General features: G+C 44.4%; 1 protein-coding gene across 1 annotated transcript in view; it reads right to left on the bottom strand.

Moving 5' to 3' along the window:
- Positions 1-15,084, bottom strand: part of LOC142312927 (uncharacterized) — a 126,466-nt gene that overhangs the window by 26,732 nt on the left and 84,650 nt on the right. The window contains exons 6-10 of the mRNA XM_075351915.1: positions 8,635-8,781; positions 8,326-8,505; positions 8,120-8,243; positions 7,939-8,036; positions 1,519-1,609 (exon numbers count right to left, since the gene is read on the bottom strand). Coding sequence (XP_075208030.1) covers positions 1,519-1,609; positions 7,939-8,036; positions 8,120-8,243; positions 8,326-8,505; positions 8,635-8,781 — 640 coding nt within the window. The remainder of the gene's footprint in view (positions 1-1,518; positions 1,610-7,938; positions 8,037-8,119; positions 8,244-8,325; positions 8,506-8,634; positions 8,782-15,084) is intronic.

Here is a 15,084-nt window from a genome sequence, read left to right as displayed (position 1 = left end):
AAAAAAAAAGTGTAATAAAATGACATACTATTTTTTTTATTATGTTTAGTCATTTTATTAGAAGAAATAAAAAAAAACTCTTTTCCTCTCCCTCTAGAACACAGAACAGAGATTCTGCTCTGTACAATGGACCTATATATGTCCTGTGTAATCTGCTGTATAATCAGTGGCTGCATTGTAGGTTCATTCATGTAAAATCCTCCTTCTGATACCATCAATCCTAGTGGCTCAATAGCTAGAAAAGTTAAGAGGGCTGCTGGACACATGTTTGAAAGTTGCTGGTTTGAATCCAAGGTGGTGAAAATTAAAGAAAAAAAATTATATATATTTGTATTTTTTTTTCCTCATTTCTTTATAGTAGTTTTATGGGAACAAATGAATCTAACTCTTTCCTTCACCTACAAAGAGATGCAGGATTTATCTATTTTTCTATCTATCTATCATGTATCCATTATATATCTATCCCTATATCTATTATCTATCTATTATGTATCGATCTATCATGTATCTATCTATCATGTATCTATCTATCATGTATCTATATATTCCTCTATAATGTACCTATTATCTATCATGTATCTATCTCTCTATCTAACCCTCTATCTATCCCTCTATCCATGTACCCCTCTATCCATCCATCTATCCTTCCATCCATTCATCCATCCATCATGTATCTATCATGTATCATCTATCTATCCATATATCTATCATCTAACTATCATGTATCTATCTATCCCGCTATCATGTATCTATCATGTATCTATCCATCTATAATGTATCTATTTATCTATCCCTATATCCATCATGTATCTATCTATCCATGTATCTATCCGTCTCTCACTCCGTCCCTCCATTCATCCATCCATCTTTTCCTCTGTCCCTCCATCCCTCTATCTGTCCCTCCATTCATCCATCCATCCATCCCTCCATCCATCTTTGTAGCTGAATAATCTGCTTCTGGTTTCTCTACTGCAATACAGAAATCAAGATTACCAAATTTTCCTATGTTTTTAATAGAGGCAGCAGCTCAGGGGTAGAGCTGCTGCCTATGGTCAAGGAGTTCACAAGTTTGAGTCCTGGCCATCCCGGTAAACCACAGCAGGTGAGAATTTATTTTAAATGTATTCACTGCACTGAGGAGAGGAGGCAGGACATCAGCTGTCAGCCACGGGACTGCGGGAGAGAGCTCTCAAATTAAGACAGTCCTGCAGAATCCAGGACGGTTGGGCGGTATGCATTCTATGTGGTCATTGGGCTTTGCAGTTTAGAGATCTGAGCAGCTAAACGTCAGCATCTTCTAATTCCAGGGGTTAGAGTTGACCTCCATGCTGTAAGCTCTCACTAAAACTAGTCTGACTCCAACAAAAGGACTTAAAATGCCAAAAGTAATGGGGTCAATTTCGGGTGGGGGCTGGAGACCACTTGATTATGATATAGGATTGCACTGCTAATAAAGCAGCCACAGCTGGTGACTGAGGAAAATTTGTGACTTCTCAGCATTCAGTAGTTCCTACTCACCTGGGCGGTTATCTGTAGGAATCCCCTCTTTACTCCGCTCGTCACCCTTCACATATGTCTCTGTAGTATTACTATGGGTCAGATATTCACCCTGAAAGAAATATTGTACAAGTCACAGACAGATTGAGAAATCACATCTATGATCAGCTCTAATCCTGCCATCTCCACCGTTCTCATTACACAAGTATAAAACATATAATACTGGGGCGGAGCTTGCACCGGGATGTGAGCACACGCGGACACTCCCCCACTGACTCACCGTTATACCGCCGGAACGGCCGACGGATATAGTGACACCGGAGGACAGGGGAAGGACCCAACACCTAGCAGGCGAAGTTACAGCTTTCTGATTCGGCGAGATGTCCAGGTGGCGACAGAAGGAATCGGGAGCGGGAAAAGTGCCTGGCTCACAAGATGGCGCCGAGGTCAGAGAGGAGGCGGAGAAGGCAAATGCAGCCTGCCAGCGCCGGATGGAAGTGGCTGCAAAGCTGGCACAGTATGCAAGGCAATCCGAGGAACCTCTGGGGGAGCTTTTTAAGATGGTGGAGGAAAACGGGGAGGAGGAGGAAGACACGGAGGAGGCTGAATGAACAGATAGAGAATCAGGGGAAGATAAACAAGATGAGGATTCAGGAGAGCAGCAGGCAGCAGAGGAAATACAGGAGAACCCCACTATTAGGGACGTATTTCAGGTGGTCTCCTTCTGCAAACAGGCCCTCACAACTTTAACCCAGCAGGTGCTAGGAATACAGGGAGATATAGCTACTCTTAATAAAAATCAGAAGAAAGCTGATATGAGAACCAGTGCTGTGGCGGAGAGAGTGGGGACAGCTGAGGATCACCTAGTCGCATTGCAAAAAGCGGAGAAAAAATTCCAGCAGCAGATCTCTGAGATGGCTGCAAAAATGGACGACTTAGAGAATCGTTCCAGGAGGAACAATATAAGACTGTTGGCATTCCGGAAAAAGCTGAGGGAAGAAATCCCACTGATTTAATAGAAACGTGGCTTTAAGAGAAGATTGGCGCCGATAATCTGACTATGTTACACGCAATTGAAAGGGCAAACAGGGTCCCAATGCAACCACAACCACCTGGCAAGGGGCCCCGTACGATATTGGCGAAATTGCTCAATTACAGAGATCGCGCAAGACACGAGATATGGAGGACCTAACAATAGATGGACACCCAGTAGCTATTTACCCTGATTACTCCATAACGGTACAGAAGCAAAGAATGCAATTCACAGGGGTAAAGAGACGACTCCGAGAATTGGGGGTTAAATATTCAATGATTTTCCCAGCAAAACTTCGAGTAGAAGCACTGGAGAAGGTTCATGTTTTTCTTGATCCGGAGGAGGCCATGAAGTGGATAGACATCAATGCAAGGAAGCTGCAAGCAACAGGAGAAGGATAGAAGCTGGCTATGAGCGATATTGCAATCTCGTGTTTTTCCTGAGCTCCAGGACTGGTTGTTCATAAGCAATTGCATACGCTAGAAGAGGAGGAGACTTTATAGGTCTACCTTTATTGCAGAGACGGTATTTTTTTTTCCCGGGGTTATCATTGTTGATCTCCTGATCCTATCCTTGAGTGTTAGATGGGACAGGGGAATTTACTAACAATTAGTTGAATACTGGCAGGAGGAGGATATTTCTTATTATGGCCGTGTGGTGATGATTGATAAATGTTTAAGTTTTCAATTTTCAGGTTAACTGTTTACATTACAAAATTGCAAATGAAAACGAACATGGTTAAGGCGGGAGGTGAGTTAGGGGGTTCTGCTCACTAAGATGAGACAGGTTTGGTATGGGAGGAAAAGAGGAGGGAGGTTGACCGGTCTAGGACAGACAGACCTCATTCCCCATAAGGGAGTAAAAGATGTAAAATCGGAGGTGGAGGAGTTTAGTTGGGGTGGTTTCAAGGGGTGGGCTAGGGAAGGGGAAGACTCAGCTTACAGAGGGACAGGATGCCTGTATAAAGATAACCAGTGATATCCAATATGGGAGAAAAGATTAAAGTATTGTGTTGGAATGTAAGGGGACTGTCAGATAGAGGTAGAAGAGATGCAATGATAAAATATATGCAAGACCAGAGACCATCAGTAATGTGTTTATTGGAGACACATTTGACAAATGAAACGACTGTACTGAGCAAACGATGGGTGCAAAAGGCATATCATTCTACTTTCTTCACTTATGCTAGAGGGGTCTCTGTGTTGGTTCATAGATCCGCCCAATATGAAGAAGTGGAGACATGGATAGACACAGAGGGACAATATGTAATGGTGATTTGTAAGTTGTATGGACAATTATTATGCATTACTGCTATATATGTTCCGCCGCCTTACTCTGGTGCTAAAATTAGAGAGGTCAGGGAGCGCTCGGCCAAATGGGGAAACTTGCCATTCTTGTTGATCGGTGACTTTAATAATGTTATAGATGCATATTGGGATAGGAGCAAAAAATCGCGAGAGGCACGAAGTAACGGAGCGACAGCATTTGGTACTTTTATCCAAGAATTGGGGCTGGTAGACGTTTGGAGGATAAGAAATTTGGGGGTGACCAGTTATTCATGTCATTCCGTGACTCATGGCACACTTTCACTCATAGACCTGGCCTTGGGAAATGATCACATGGATTCTGGGATTTCACATGTCAAATACTTGACCAGAGTAATATCGGATCATAGTCCAATTCTAGTCTCTATTAAAAAGCGAGGAGTAGGGGAGAGGATAACAAGAGAATGGAAGCTGCACCCAGTATGGTTAAACAGTATTGATATGGAGGGTATATCTAGTGAAATGCTGGAATATTTTACTCTTAATAGAGGTAGTGCAGATCCCTTTTTGGTTTGGGATGCCATGAAGGCATACCTTAGAGGCCTTTTATTCAGAGATGTTTGCCGGTGCAAGTCTCGTAGTAGACAATGGGAAACTGAATGTTTGGAAGCTTTGAAGGGAGCAGAAGCAGAGATGGTAGCACAGCCCACACCAGAGAATAGACAAAAGCTAAAAACAACAAGGAAGAAGTAAATAGAGTACTATTGGAGAAAGCAGCAAGGAAACAGGCTTTTCAAAGAGAAAACCTTTATGCAGAGAGAGAAAAGGTGGTACACCTGTTATCGGTGGTGTCGGCAGCTCAGAGGAAACCATCCTTCATACACTGTATTCAAACCACAACGGGAGACCTAGTCACAGAAGGGAAGGATATTTTGGATACGTTTGCGGCCTTCTATGAGGAATTGTACTCCACTAGAGGGGAGTCGAGGCAACAGGACCTGGATGGTTTCTTAGCTATAGTGACACTACCCAAAATAACAGACATAGAGAGACATAGTCTAGAGGCCCCTATTACACTGGAGGAGATGGAGAGAGCTTTGCATGGCATGGCCAATGAAAAAACTGCGGGGGTAGATGGATTGCCGGTGGAGGTGTACAAATCTCTGGAAGAAATACTTCTACCCAATTTGTTAAGTGTCTTGGAAGAGGCAAGGGAATGGGGGACACTGCCAGCGTCTATGAGGGAGGCGATAATAACAGTAATCCCTAAAGAGGATAAGGACCCAAAACTCCCTGAATCATACAGACCCATTTCATTGTTAACAACTGATGTTAAAATCCTGGCCAAAGTACTCTCTGATCGATTAACAGAGGTGATATCTGCTTTAATTCACCCAGATCAGTCGGGTTTCATGCCTAGTAGATCTACGGCAAAAAATATATGAAGAATATACCTTAACATGCAGCTACCAGTGGACAATCCGGGACAGAGAGTGATAGCATCGTTAGATGCCCATAAGGCATTTGACAGTGTGGAATGGGGGTATCTGTGGGAAGTGCTGAGACATATGGGATTTGGCCCTAGCTTTATATCTTGGATACAGCTGTTATATGCTAGACCATTGGCTAAGGTAAAATGGAATGTTGTCTCATACAGTGGATTTGCAAAGGGGTACTCGTCAGCGTTGCCCGCTCTAGCCTCTTCTTTTTGCCTTAGCGGTTGAACCATTGGCGGCCACTATACGCAGAACAGAGACATAAAGTGATTTGTATATAGTCCTCTAGAAGAAAATATAGCCCTCTATGCAGACGATATTCTGTTATTTTTGGGAGACCCGGGAGTATCGTTGAGCCGTGCCATGCAGGTGATTGAACGGTTCGGGAAAATCTCTGGAATGACTATAAATTGGACCAAATCAAACCTATTCCGTTCCAGGTGACGAGGTTAACAGATTGCAAGTTGTGAACCAGTTTAGGTATCTGGGCATACATGTATCCTTACCAATTTTGAATTACATCACTATTAATCTAGTTCCTTAACTGAAGCAATTGCGTAGTAAGATAACTGCATGGAACAAGCTTTATTTATCAGTGATAGAACGGATTAACCTTATTAAAATGGTACTTATGCCCAAGATACTTTATGTGATACACAATACTCCTATCTGGATCCCTCAGAGTTACTTTAAAGAGAGTGACTATGTTTCGTGCTCTAATATGGAAGAACAAACAAGCCAGACAAACTTGAAATGCTGCAGACACCAAAGGATGAGGGAGGGTTAGTATTACCCAACCCCAGAATATACTATTTGGCAGCTCAGAGTGAACATTTTAGAGGGTGGGCGGATTTAACGGCGGTGGATCCAATCTCTAGATTACTGGGGCATGTCTTACATCGTCAACCATTAGTGTTAGGGTTAGAGGACGGATCATTTGGAAGACTAGGAAAAATAAACCCTACACTTAATTTGATGAACAGAATTTGGATAAAGATCAAGCAGATGAGGGGGGTTACGGCAATAACCGAATACACTCCGATATGGGAAAATGATAATCTCTCAGATGCATAAAATTGGGAAAATTAAGGAATGGGCACGTAAAGGCATATGGTACATGTGGCAAATTTTAGATCAGGGACGTTTGAAACCGTTTATACAAATACAAGATGAATTTGGGGTATCTCCGGCTGGGTGGTATCACTATAAACGGATGGCACATGCAGTCACGGCTCAAGGGATTAAGCAATCACTGTTAGTTCAGGCGGATCTAGTATTGAAATATGTGTGTAGTAGCAGACCTACAAGAGGAATCATATCAACTATATATAGGGATCTATTGCATACATATTTGCTTAACCACCCAGTAAGAATTAGATCTAAATGGGAGGGAGAGATAGACGTGATCACTGATTAGGTGTGGGAAAGTGTCCTGGAATACATACCAAAGTTATCAATGAGTGAACCGGCAAGATTGTCCCATCTCTATGTGGTGCATAGGGCATATAGATTCCCGTTGGTTATGTGTAAAATGGGACTGAGGAATAAGGCTATGTGCGCACGTTGCGTAATTACATGCAGTTACGCTGCGCTTTGTAGCACAGCGTAACTGCATGCGTCCTGCGTCCCCTGCATAATCTATGAAGATTATGCAGGAGCCATGCGCACGTGGCGTCTTAGAGAGCAGCGCTTCGGCTGCTGCCCGAAGCGCGCATTCTAAGAAGTGGCATGTCACTTCTTCCGTGCGCTTTGCGTGCAGCCCCTGCTCTGTCTATGGCAGGAGCTGCAGTCAGAGCGCATGGAATCGTTTTGTTTTTTTTTCACTACGGACATTTTCTGCAGCGATATGAAGCGCACGTTTGCTCTTCAGATCGCTGCAGAAATTTCCGCAGTGACTGTACGCACCGTGCGCACATAGCCTTACTCTGAATGTCCTAGGTGTAATGGAGACAATGCCGGCATCTTCCATATGATATGGGCGTGCCCCAGGTTGACGTCTTTCTGGATAATTGTGCTTAATAAAATAGAAGGGGCTTATAGATGCGAACTTCCCAGACAACCTTTGGTATGTTTTCTAGGATATATAGAAGAAATTAGAGTAGATAACATTTTTAAAACAGTGATAGCCAGATTGCTAAATGCGGCAAGAAAATTAATTGCCAAACACTGGATGCAGGGGGACCCACCGACTAGAGGGGGATTTATCACATATTCTAATTATATAGCTCGGATGGAGAAAAGCATATATGGGAAAAGGAAACAACTCTCACTGTTTGATAGGTTGTGGAACCCGTGGTTGCAGTATGGATAAATAAAAGGGGCGGGGGAAGACTGTGTCTAAGAGTGGCTATTCGGTTCTATGCATTCCAATATATGTCACTGACATGTACAAATGAGAAATTTTTTGTATAGATGCGGGTAATGTGTACGCTGAGGGGGGAGGGGATGTTGGGTAGGGTAAGTTTGTAGTTATGTTTATTATTGCTGGACAAATTACTTTGGCTTTGTATATTTAATGAAAAATAAAAAATATTTGATTAAAAAAATAAACCATATAATACTGGAGGATAAAACAAGACTGAGCACAAGACCTTCACATCCATCTACACATCATAGGGAGATTTCATGACACCTTCTCTCCATCTACCTGATGATCCTGAGGAACACTGGGATCTTCTGGTTTACAGTCCTGTGGAATAAGAGGACGGGGACATCTCTCTGGTGTTGTCCTCTTACTGGATAGAACTGGTGGAAACACATACAGGGACTAAATTCATTCTTTACATACAGATAATTATAGACCGTGTGTATTTAGTCCTGTCTATTACCTGGTGATGTGAGGAGCTGGGGATCCACCATCATGATGTCCTTGTACTGATCTTTGTGTCCTTCTAAATACTCCCACTCCTCCATGGAGAAATAGACGGTGACGTCCTGACACCTTATAGGAACCTGACACATACAATGATACAGTCATCCCCCGATCCCTTCATAGCGTTACTGTATAATGTCCCAGCATTCCCAGCAGTGTCACCTCTCCAGTCAGCAGCTCAATCATCTTGTAGGTGAGTTCTAGGATCTTCTGGTCATTGATGTCCTCATGTATCGGGGGGTGAGGTGGAGGCCACGTGATTGGACTCAGGGGTCTTCCCCATCCCTCAGACACAGGCTCCTGACAGCGGTCACTAGAGGTCTTCTTCACTACTGTGTAATCCTGGTTATGGAGAGACACATTAATAAATCTCACTACAGACATTTCCAGAGTCCTCACCTCTCCAGTTCTGTCCATCTGTTATTCCCATAGATAAGAATGATGTAATGTGATATCATCAGAATCTCTCACCTCTCCAGTAAGCCGGAAGAGGATCTCTAGGGTGAGGTGTATTATCCTCTCCACCATCTTGTCCCTGTCCAAATCCATCCTTGATGGGTCAATCAGAAGAATTCTCGTATATATATCTCCACCGAGAGGATCTGATATTGTGAGGACCTGAAAATGGAAGCAGGGTGTCAATTACTATTTTAGCCAGAAAAAAAAAAAAAAATACAGTAGTTTCTGTTTTCTTATCAGCAATTATATTGTTTTGCTTCAGTTTTTCTGAAAGACTTTTTAATAAAAAAAAATCCTGTTTATTGGGCATCACCGTAATTGAACAATTTACAACGTAAACTGTAAACATTATGACGTAGTTGCTGTCCTTTTTCCATTTTGCAAAAATATATATAAAAATATAAAATCAATCAGTGCGTTTTATAGAACTAAAATGATGAGAAAATACTAATCATTCTGTCAGGATTGGGCCATGTTATTATGATGCAGGCGGCGTGTATTGCAGTGTAGGGAGACGGTGGGTCTCTGTGCTGCAATACATCTGAAAATAGTGTATAGGCAGGCTTCCCTTCTGCATGGGCCTGGTTGCGGTCACACCTCCTGCGACCGCGATCATTACTGCCCTGGTGCCAATGACCCTTGTCTGTGTTATCCTCCCATTATGTCACTTCCTCTTGTTAAAGCACCAGTTGGGGTGAAATTGTGCAATTCTGAGTCTTGCTCAATATGTGGAGTTTAATTTCTTTTTTAAATGTGTGAAAAAGACTTAGGGGCACTTTGCACACTATGACATCGCAGGTGCGATGTCGGTGGGGGTCAAATCGAAAGTGACACACATCTGGCGTCTCTGTCGACATCGGAATGTGTAAATCGTTTTTTGATATGATTAACGAGCGCAAAAGCGTCATAATCGTATCATCCGTGTAGTGTCGGGCATTTTCATTATTTCGGTGCAGCGACAGGTACGATGTTGTTCCTCGTTCCTGCGGCAGCACACATTGCTGTGCATGAAGCCGCATGAGCGAGGAACATCTCCTTACCTGCCTCCACCGGCTTTGCGGAAGGCAGGAGGTGGGCGGGATGTTTACATCCCGCTCATCTCCGCCCCTCCGCTTCTATTGGCCGCCTGCCGTGTGACGTCGCACAACCCACCCCCTTAGGAAGGAGGCGGGTCGCCGGTTAGAGCGACGTCGCAGGGCAAGTAAGTGCGTGTGAAGCTGCCGTAGCGATAATATTCGCTACGGCAGCTATCACAAGATATCGCAGCTACGACGGGGGCGGGGACTATCGCGCTCGGCATCGCTACATCGGCATGCGATGTCGTAGTGCGCAAAGTGCCCCTTAGGCATACTAATACATCACAGACTGAACATGAGTCAACAGTGTGACACAGCAGCAAAAAAGGCAAACACCATTCTAGGATGTATTAACAGAAGCATACAGTCTAGATCACGTGAAGTCATTATCCCCCGTTACTCCTCTTTGGTCAGACCTCATCTGGAATACTGTGTCCTGTTCTGGGCACCACATTTGAAAAACAGACATCAACAAACTGGAGCAAGTTCAGAGAAGAGTGAAAAGAATGGTGACTGGACTGCAAATCATGTCCAATGAGGAATGGTTACAGGATTGTTTAGCTTGCAAAAGAGAAGACTGAGAGGAGACTTAATAGCTGTCTACAAATATCTTAAAGGCTGTCACACTGTAGAGGGATCAGTTTTATTCTCATTTTCACAAGGAAAGACTAAAAGCAATGGGAAGAAACTGATGGGGAGGAGACACAGATTAGATATTAGAAAAAAAACTTTTTGACAGTGAGGGTGATCAATGAGTGGAACAGGCTACCACGAGAGGTTGTGAGTTCTCCTTCAATGGAAGTCTTTAAAAACAGGTTGGACGGACATCTGCCTGGGATGATTTAGTGAATCCTGCTTTGAGAAGGGGGTTGGACTAGATGACCCAGGAGGGCCATTCCAACTCTAATATTCTATGATTCTATGAAATAAAATAAATAAATAATAAAACAGGTGTTAGGATAAAAAAAAGATTTTAGGCCTGTAAGTATTTAATTTTTTTTTGGTCCAAAAGTGCAATGTAATACTTGCATTGATGGTGGAACCCTTTTGAAGGTAGTCCACTAGCAGCACGCCCTCCTTATCCTAGAACAAAGACACCATCACCTTAGTGGCTCATATTTGCACCCTGAACTTGTTTAGATGAGGAGAACCACTGTGCCTCTACTCTTTTGACTGCTCCTTGTTTTCAGGGTCAGATAAACAAATACAGGTCTCATCCATAGTGACCAGTCTATCCAGGAAGTTCTCATAAGTCCAGAAACTATAACAAATTTATTTATAAGGGTGCAACTGGCTGTGACCTCTTTGGACAAGTTTCTTATTAATGGATTCTGGGCTGTGAGAGCTCCTATGCCACCAAAGTCACAAAGGCAATCAACTGATAAAGGCACTCAGGCAAAGAATAAAACTGCCTGGATAGACCCAGTGGATATGGACTTAGGGGTACTTTGCACGCAGCAACATCGCAAGCCGATGCTGCGATGTCGAGCGCGATAGTCCCCGCCCCCGTCGCAGCAGCGATATCTTGTGGTTGCTGGTGTAGCGAACATTATCGCTACGCCGGCTTCACACGCACTTACGTGCCCTGCGACGTCGCTCTGGCCGGCGATACGCCTCCTTCCTAAGGGGGCGGGTCGTGCGGCGTCACAGCGACGTCACACGGCAGGCGGCCAATAGCAGCGGAGGGGCGGGGATCAGCAGGATGTAAACATCCCGCCCACCTCCTTCCTTCCGCATTGCAGCCGGGACACAGGTAGGAGATGTTCCTCGCTCCTGCGGCTTCATACACAGCGATGTGTGCGGCCGCAGGAACGAGAAATAACATCGTACCTGTCGGGGCACCGGCATTGTGGAAATGTCGGATCCTACACCGATGATACAATAACGCCCCTTTTGCGCTCGTTAATCGTATCAAAAAGGATTTGCACACTACGATATCGACTGCGACGCCGGATGTGCGTCACTTTCGATTTGACCCCACTGACATCGCACCTGCGATGTCGTAGTGTGCAAAGCCCGCCTTAGAGTCTACGCCCACGCCATCTGCTTTGGTGGTGCAACAGGAAGATGTGTTGGAAACTGAGTCAGGGGATATGGAATACCTCTCAGAACATAAGCAGTTGAAAAAATGCCTGGACCATCTCCCCACCAAAGAGGACTTTAAATCCCTGGTCTCAGAAGTGAAAGACGCTTGCAGATCAGAAATTAATTCAATTTGCCAAGATGTTAAGCTGCTGGCGGATAGAGTGGACTCTGTAGAAAAGGATCATGATGTCACCAGACAATATATAATTAAACTACAGAAAAATGTGACTTCATATGCTCAAGCTTTGAGTGACACTAATAAACATCTAGAGCATCTGGACAACAGAGGCCAACGTAACAATATCCGAGTGTGCGGTGTTCCAGAAGCTTCAGGCAATGAAGATGGCCAAGCCATAGTTGAAACCATATTTAACCTGGTATTGGAGCGCGCTGCAACTCATAGGATAAAATTGGACAGAGCGCATAGAGCACTTTGCCCCAAAGGGCTCTCAGAATCAATCCCACGATGTTATATGTTGTGTTCATGACTTCGAGCTGAAAGAGTCCATAATGGCTAAAGCACGCACAATGGAGAGAATCGACGATCAAGGGATTCGAATTCAATAGTAATACTACCACCACTTTACAAAGTATAAGTGCGGCCTCATCTAGACTATGCAGTTCAGTCCCGGGCACCAGGTCATATACAGGATGCCCTGGAGCTGGAAAAGGTGCAAAGATGAGCCACAAAACTGATAAGGGGCATGGAGGATCTAAAGGCCAAGTCACACTAAGCAACATTGCTAGCAACATCGCTGCTGAGGCACAACTTGCTAGCGATGTTGCTGTGTGTGACATCCAGAAACAACCTGGCCCCTGCTGTGAGGTCGCTGGTTGTTGCTGAATGTCCTGGACCATTTTTTAGTTGTTGCTCTCCCGCTGTGAAGCACACATCGCTGTGTGTGACAGCGAGAGAGCAACAACTAAATGTGCAGGCAGCAGGAGCCGGCTTCTGCGGACGCTGGTAACCAATGTAAATATCGGGTAACCAAGAAGCCCTTTCCTTGGTTACCCGATATTTACCATCGTTACCAGCGTCCGCCGCTCTCACGCTGCCAGTGCCGACTCCCTGCTCCCTCCACACATAGCCAGACTACACATCGGGTAATTAACCCAATGTGTACTCTGGCTAGGAGTGCAGGGAGCCAGCGCTAAGCGGTGTGCGCAGGTAACCAAGGTAAATATCGGGTTGGTTACCCGATATTTACCTTAGTTACCAAGCGCAGCATCGCTTTCACACGTCGCTGCTGGCTGGGGGCTGGTCACTGGTTGCTGGTGAGATCTGCCTGTGTGACAGCTCACCAGCAACCCGTGTAGCGACGCTCTAGCGATCCCTACCAGGTCAGGTTGCTGGTGGGATCACTGGACCGTCGCTTAGTGTGACGGTACCTTTAGTTACGAGGAAAGACAATTATAATTAAATGTATTTAGAAGAGACGCCTAAGGGATAACATGATTAACTGGCTAAAGTACATAAATGGCCCATAAAAAAAAAAAAGTATGGTAAAAAGCAGTTTCATGTAAAACCCCCTCAATATGACAAAGGTAGGCTCAATCTACTGAGCTGACAAGCTATTGCTAACAAAAAAAAACAATAGATCTGTGGGATAATCTACCCCAAGAGCTGGTCAGAGGGCGGGAATTAAGACAGCAATATTAAAAAAAAAAAAAAAAAAAAAAAAAAAAAAAGGGCTACAGGTTTTTCCTTCCTAGGTCACAAAACCTAATGCACTAAAAGGATACTTTAAGACCCTTTAAAAAGAACCGGTCACCAGTTTTTTTTTTAGTATCTCAACAAATGCCACAACAATTTGGTCCTGCGCTGTATTTAAATGAGTCTGGTCCGGTTCTATGGGCGTCCTCCTCATGGCAGCCGTTTCTCCTCTCTGATTGATGTGGATGACAGCCCCTACATCATCCACGTACCTGAATGAAGTCTTGCGCCTGCGCAGTAGCATCACCGGCCGCACAGGTGCATTTTGCTCTTCCCTAGTGTGGGCACAGCATAGGACTTTTATGAGAAGGGAGGAGGAACAGGCGCCAAAAGGAGGATGCCCATCGGACCGCACAAGCTAAAAACCTGCCATTTCCACCGTTCTCATTACAAGTATAAAACACATAATACTGGTGGACAGGGCCAGATTAAGGTTGGTGGGGGCCCCTGGGCAGAAAATCTGGTGGGGGCCCCGTAACATTAACATTTTTAGCCATAACAGTAGAGCGCAAACTGTAGCATTAAATATAAATCCAATGAGCATGTATCTTACCCTGTTCTGCCACATTCAGATTTACAGTACTACAATACAGATACAGTCCAGGATCACTCACAGCCGTCACTTATACACACAGTACAATACAGACACAGTCCAGGATCACTCACAGCCGTCACTTATACACACAGTACAATACAGACACAGTCCAGGATCACTCACAGCCGTCACTTATACACACAGTACAATACAGATACAGTCCAGGATCACTCACAGCCGTCACTTATACACACAGTACAATACAGATACAGTCCAGGATCACTCACAGCCGTCACATATACACACAGTACAATACAGACACAGTCCAGGATCACTCACAGCCGTCACATATACACAGAAAGTAGAGTTACTCACATATTTTTTATTGACCCCAATGTTAAGGCAGCCAGGGCCGGCTCCAGGTTTTTGTGGCCTCCGGGTGAAAGAGTCTCAGTGGACCCCATCCACACACAGACACGCGCACACACACACAGGCATACGTACACATACATATTTGAAGACAAATTCAGAAAAATACATATAAACAGACAAATATATGCACAGTCATATACACTGACATACATGCAGACACAGATGCATTAGGGCTCATGCGCACGTTGCGTAATTCCATGCATTTACGCTGCGTATAGCACTGCAGTGTAAATGCATGCATCCTGTGTCCCCTGCACAATCTATGAAGATTGTGCATGACACGTGCGCACAATGCTTTTATGAACGCAGCGATTTGGGTGCTAAAATGATGACCCAAATCTGTGCGTTCATAAAATGAGCATGTCAATTATTCCGTGCGCTATGGATGCAGCTCCCACTCTGTCTATGGTGGGGGCAGCAGCCATAGCGCATGAAATCAGCTTTTTTTTGTACAGAAAAACTGCATCCATTATGCAGTGTTTCTGCAGCGATTTGACGCGCACATGTGCTGTCAAATCGCTGCAGAATATTCAGCAGTTACGTGCGCATGAGCCCTTACAGGTATTAATATGGGGAAGTCGCCAGCAGCCTCACTCACCTCTCCCGCTTGTTTCCGTCCA

The sequence above is a fragment of the Anomaloglossus baeobatrachus genome, chromosome 5 (genome assembly GCF_048569485.1).
Source record: "Anomaloglossus baeobatrachus isolate aAnoBae1 chromosome 5, aAnoBae1.hap1, whole genome shotgun sequence".
Classification (NCBI taxonomy): domain Eukaryota; kingdom Metazoa; phylum Chordata; class Amphibia; order Anura; family Aromobatidae; genus Anomaloglossus; species Anomaloglossus baeobatrachus.
The sequence above is the reverse complement of the archived record's forward strand: the minus strand, read 5'-3'. Positions and strand labels throughout refer to the sequence as shown.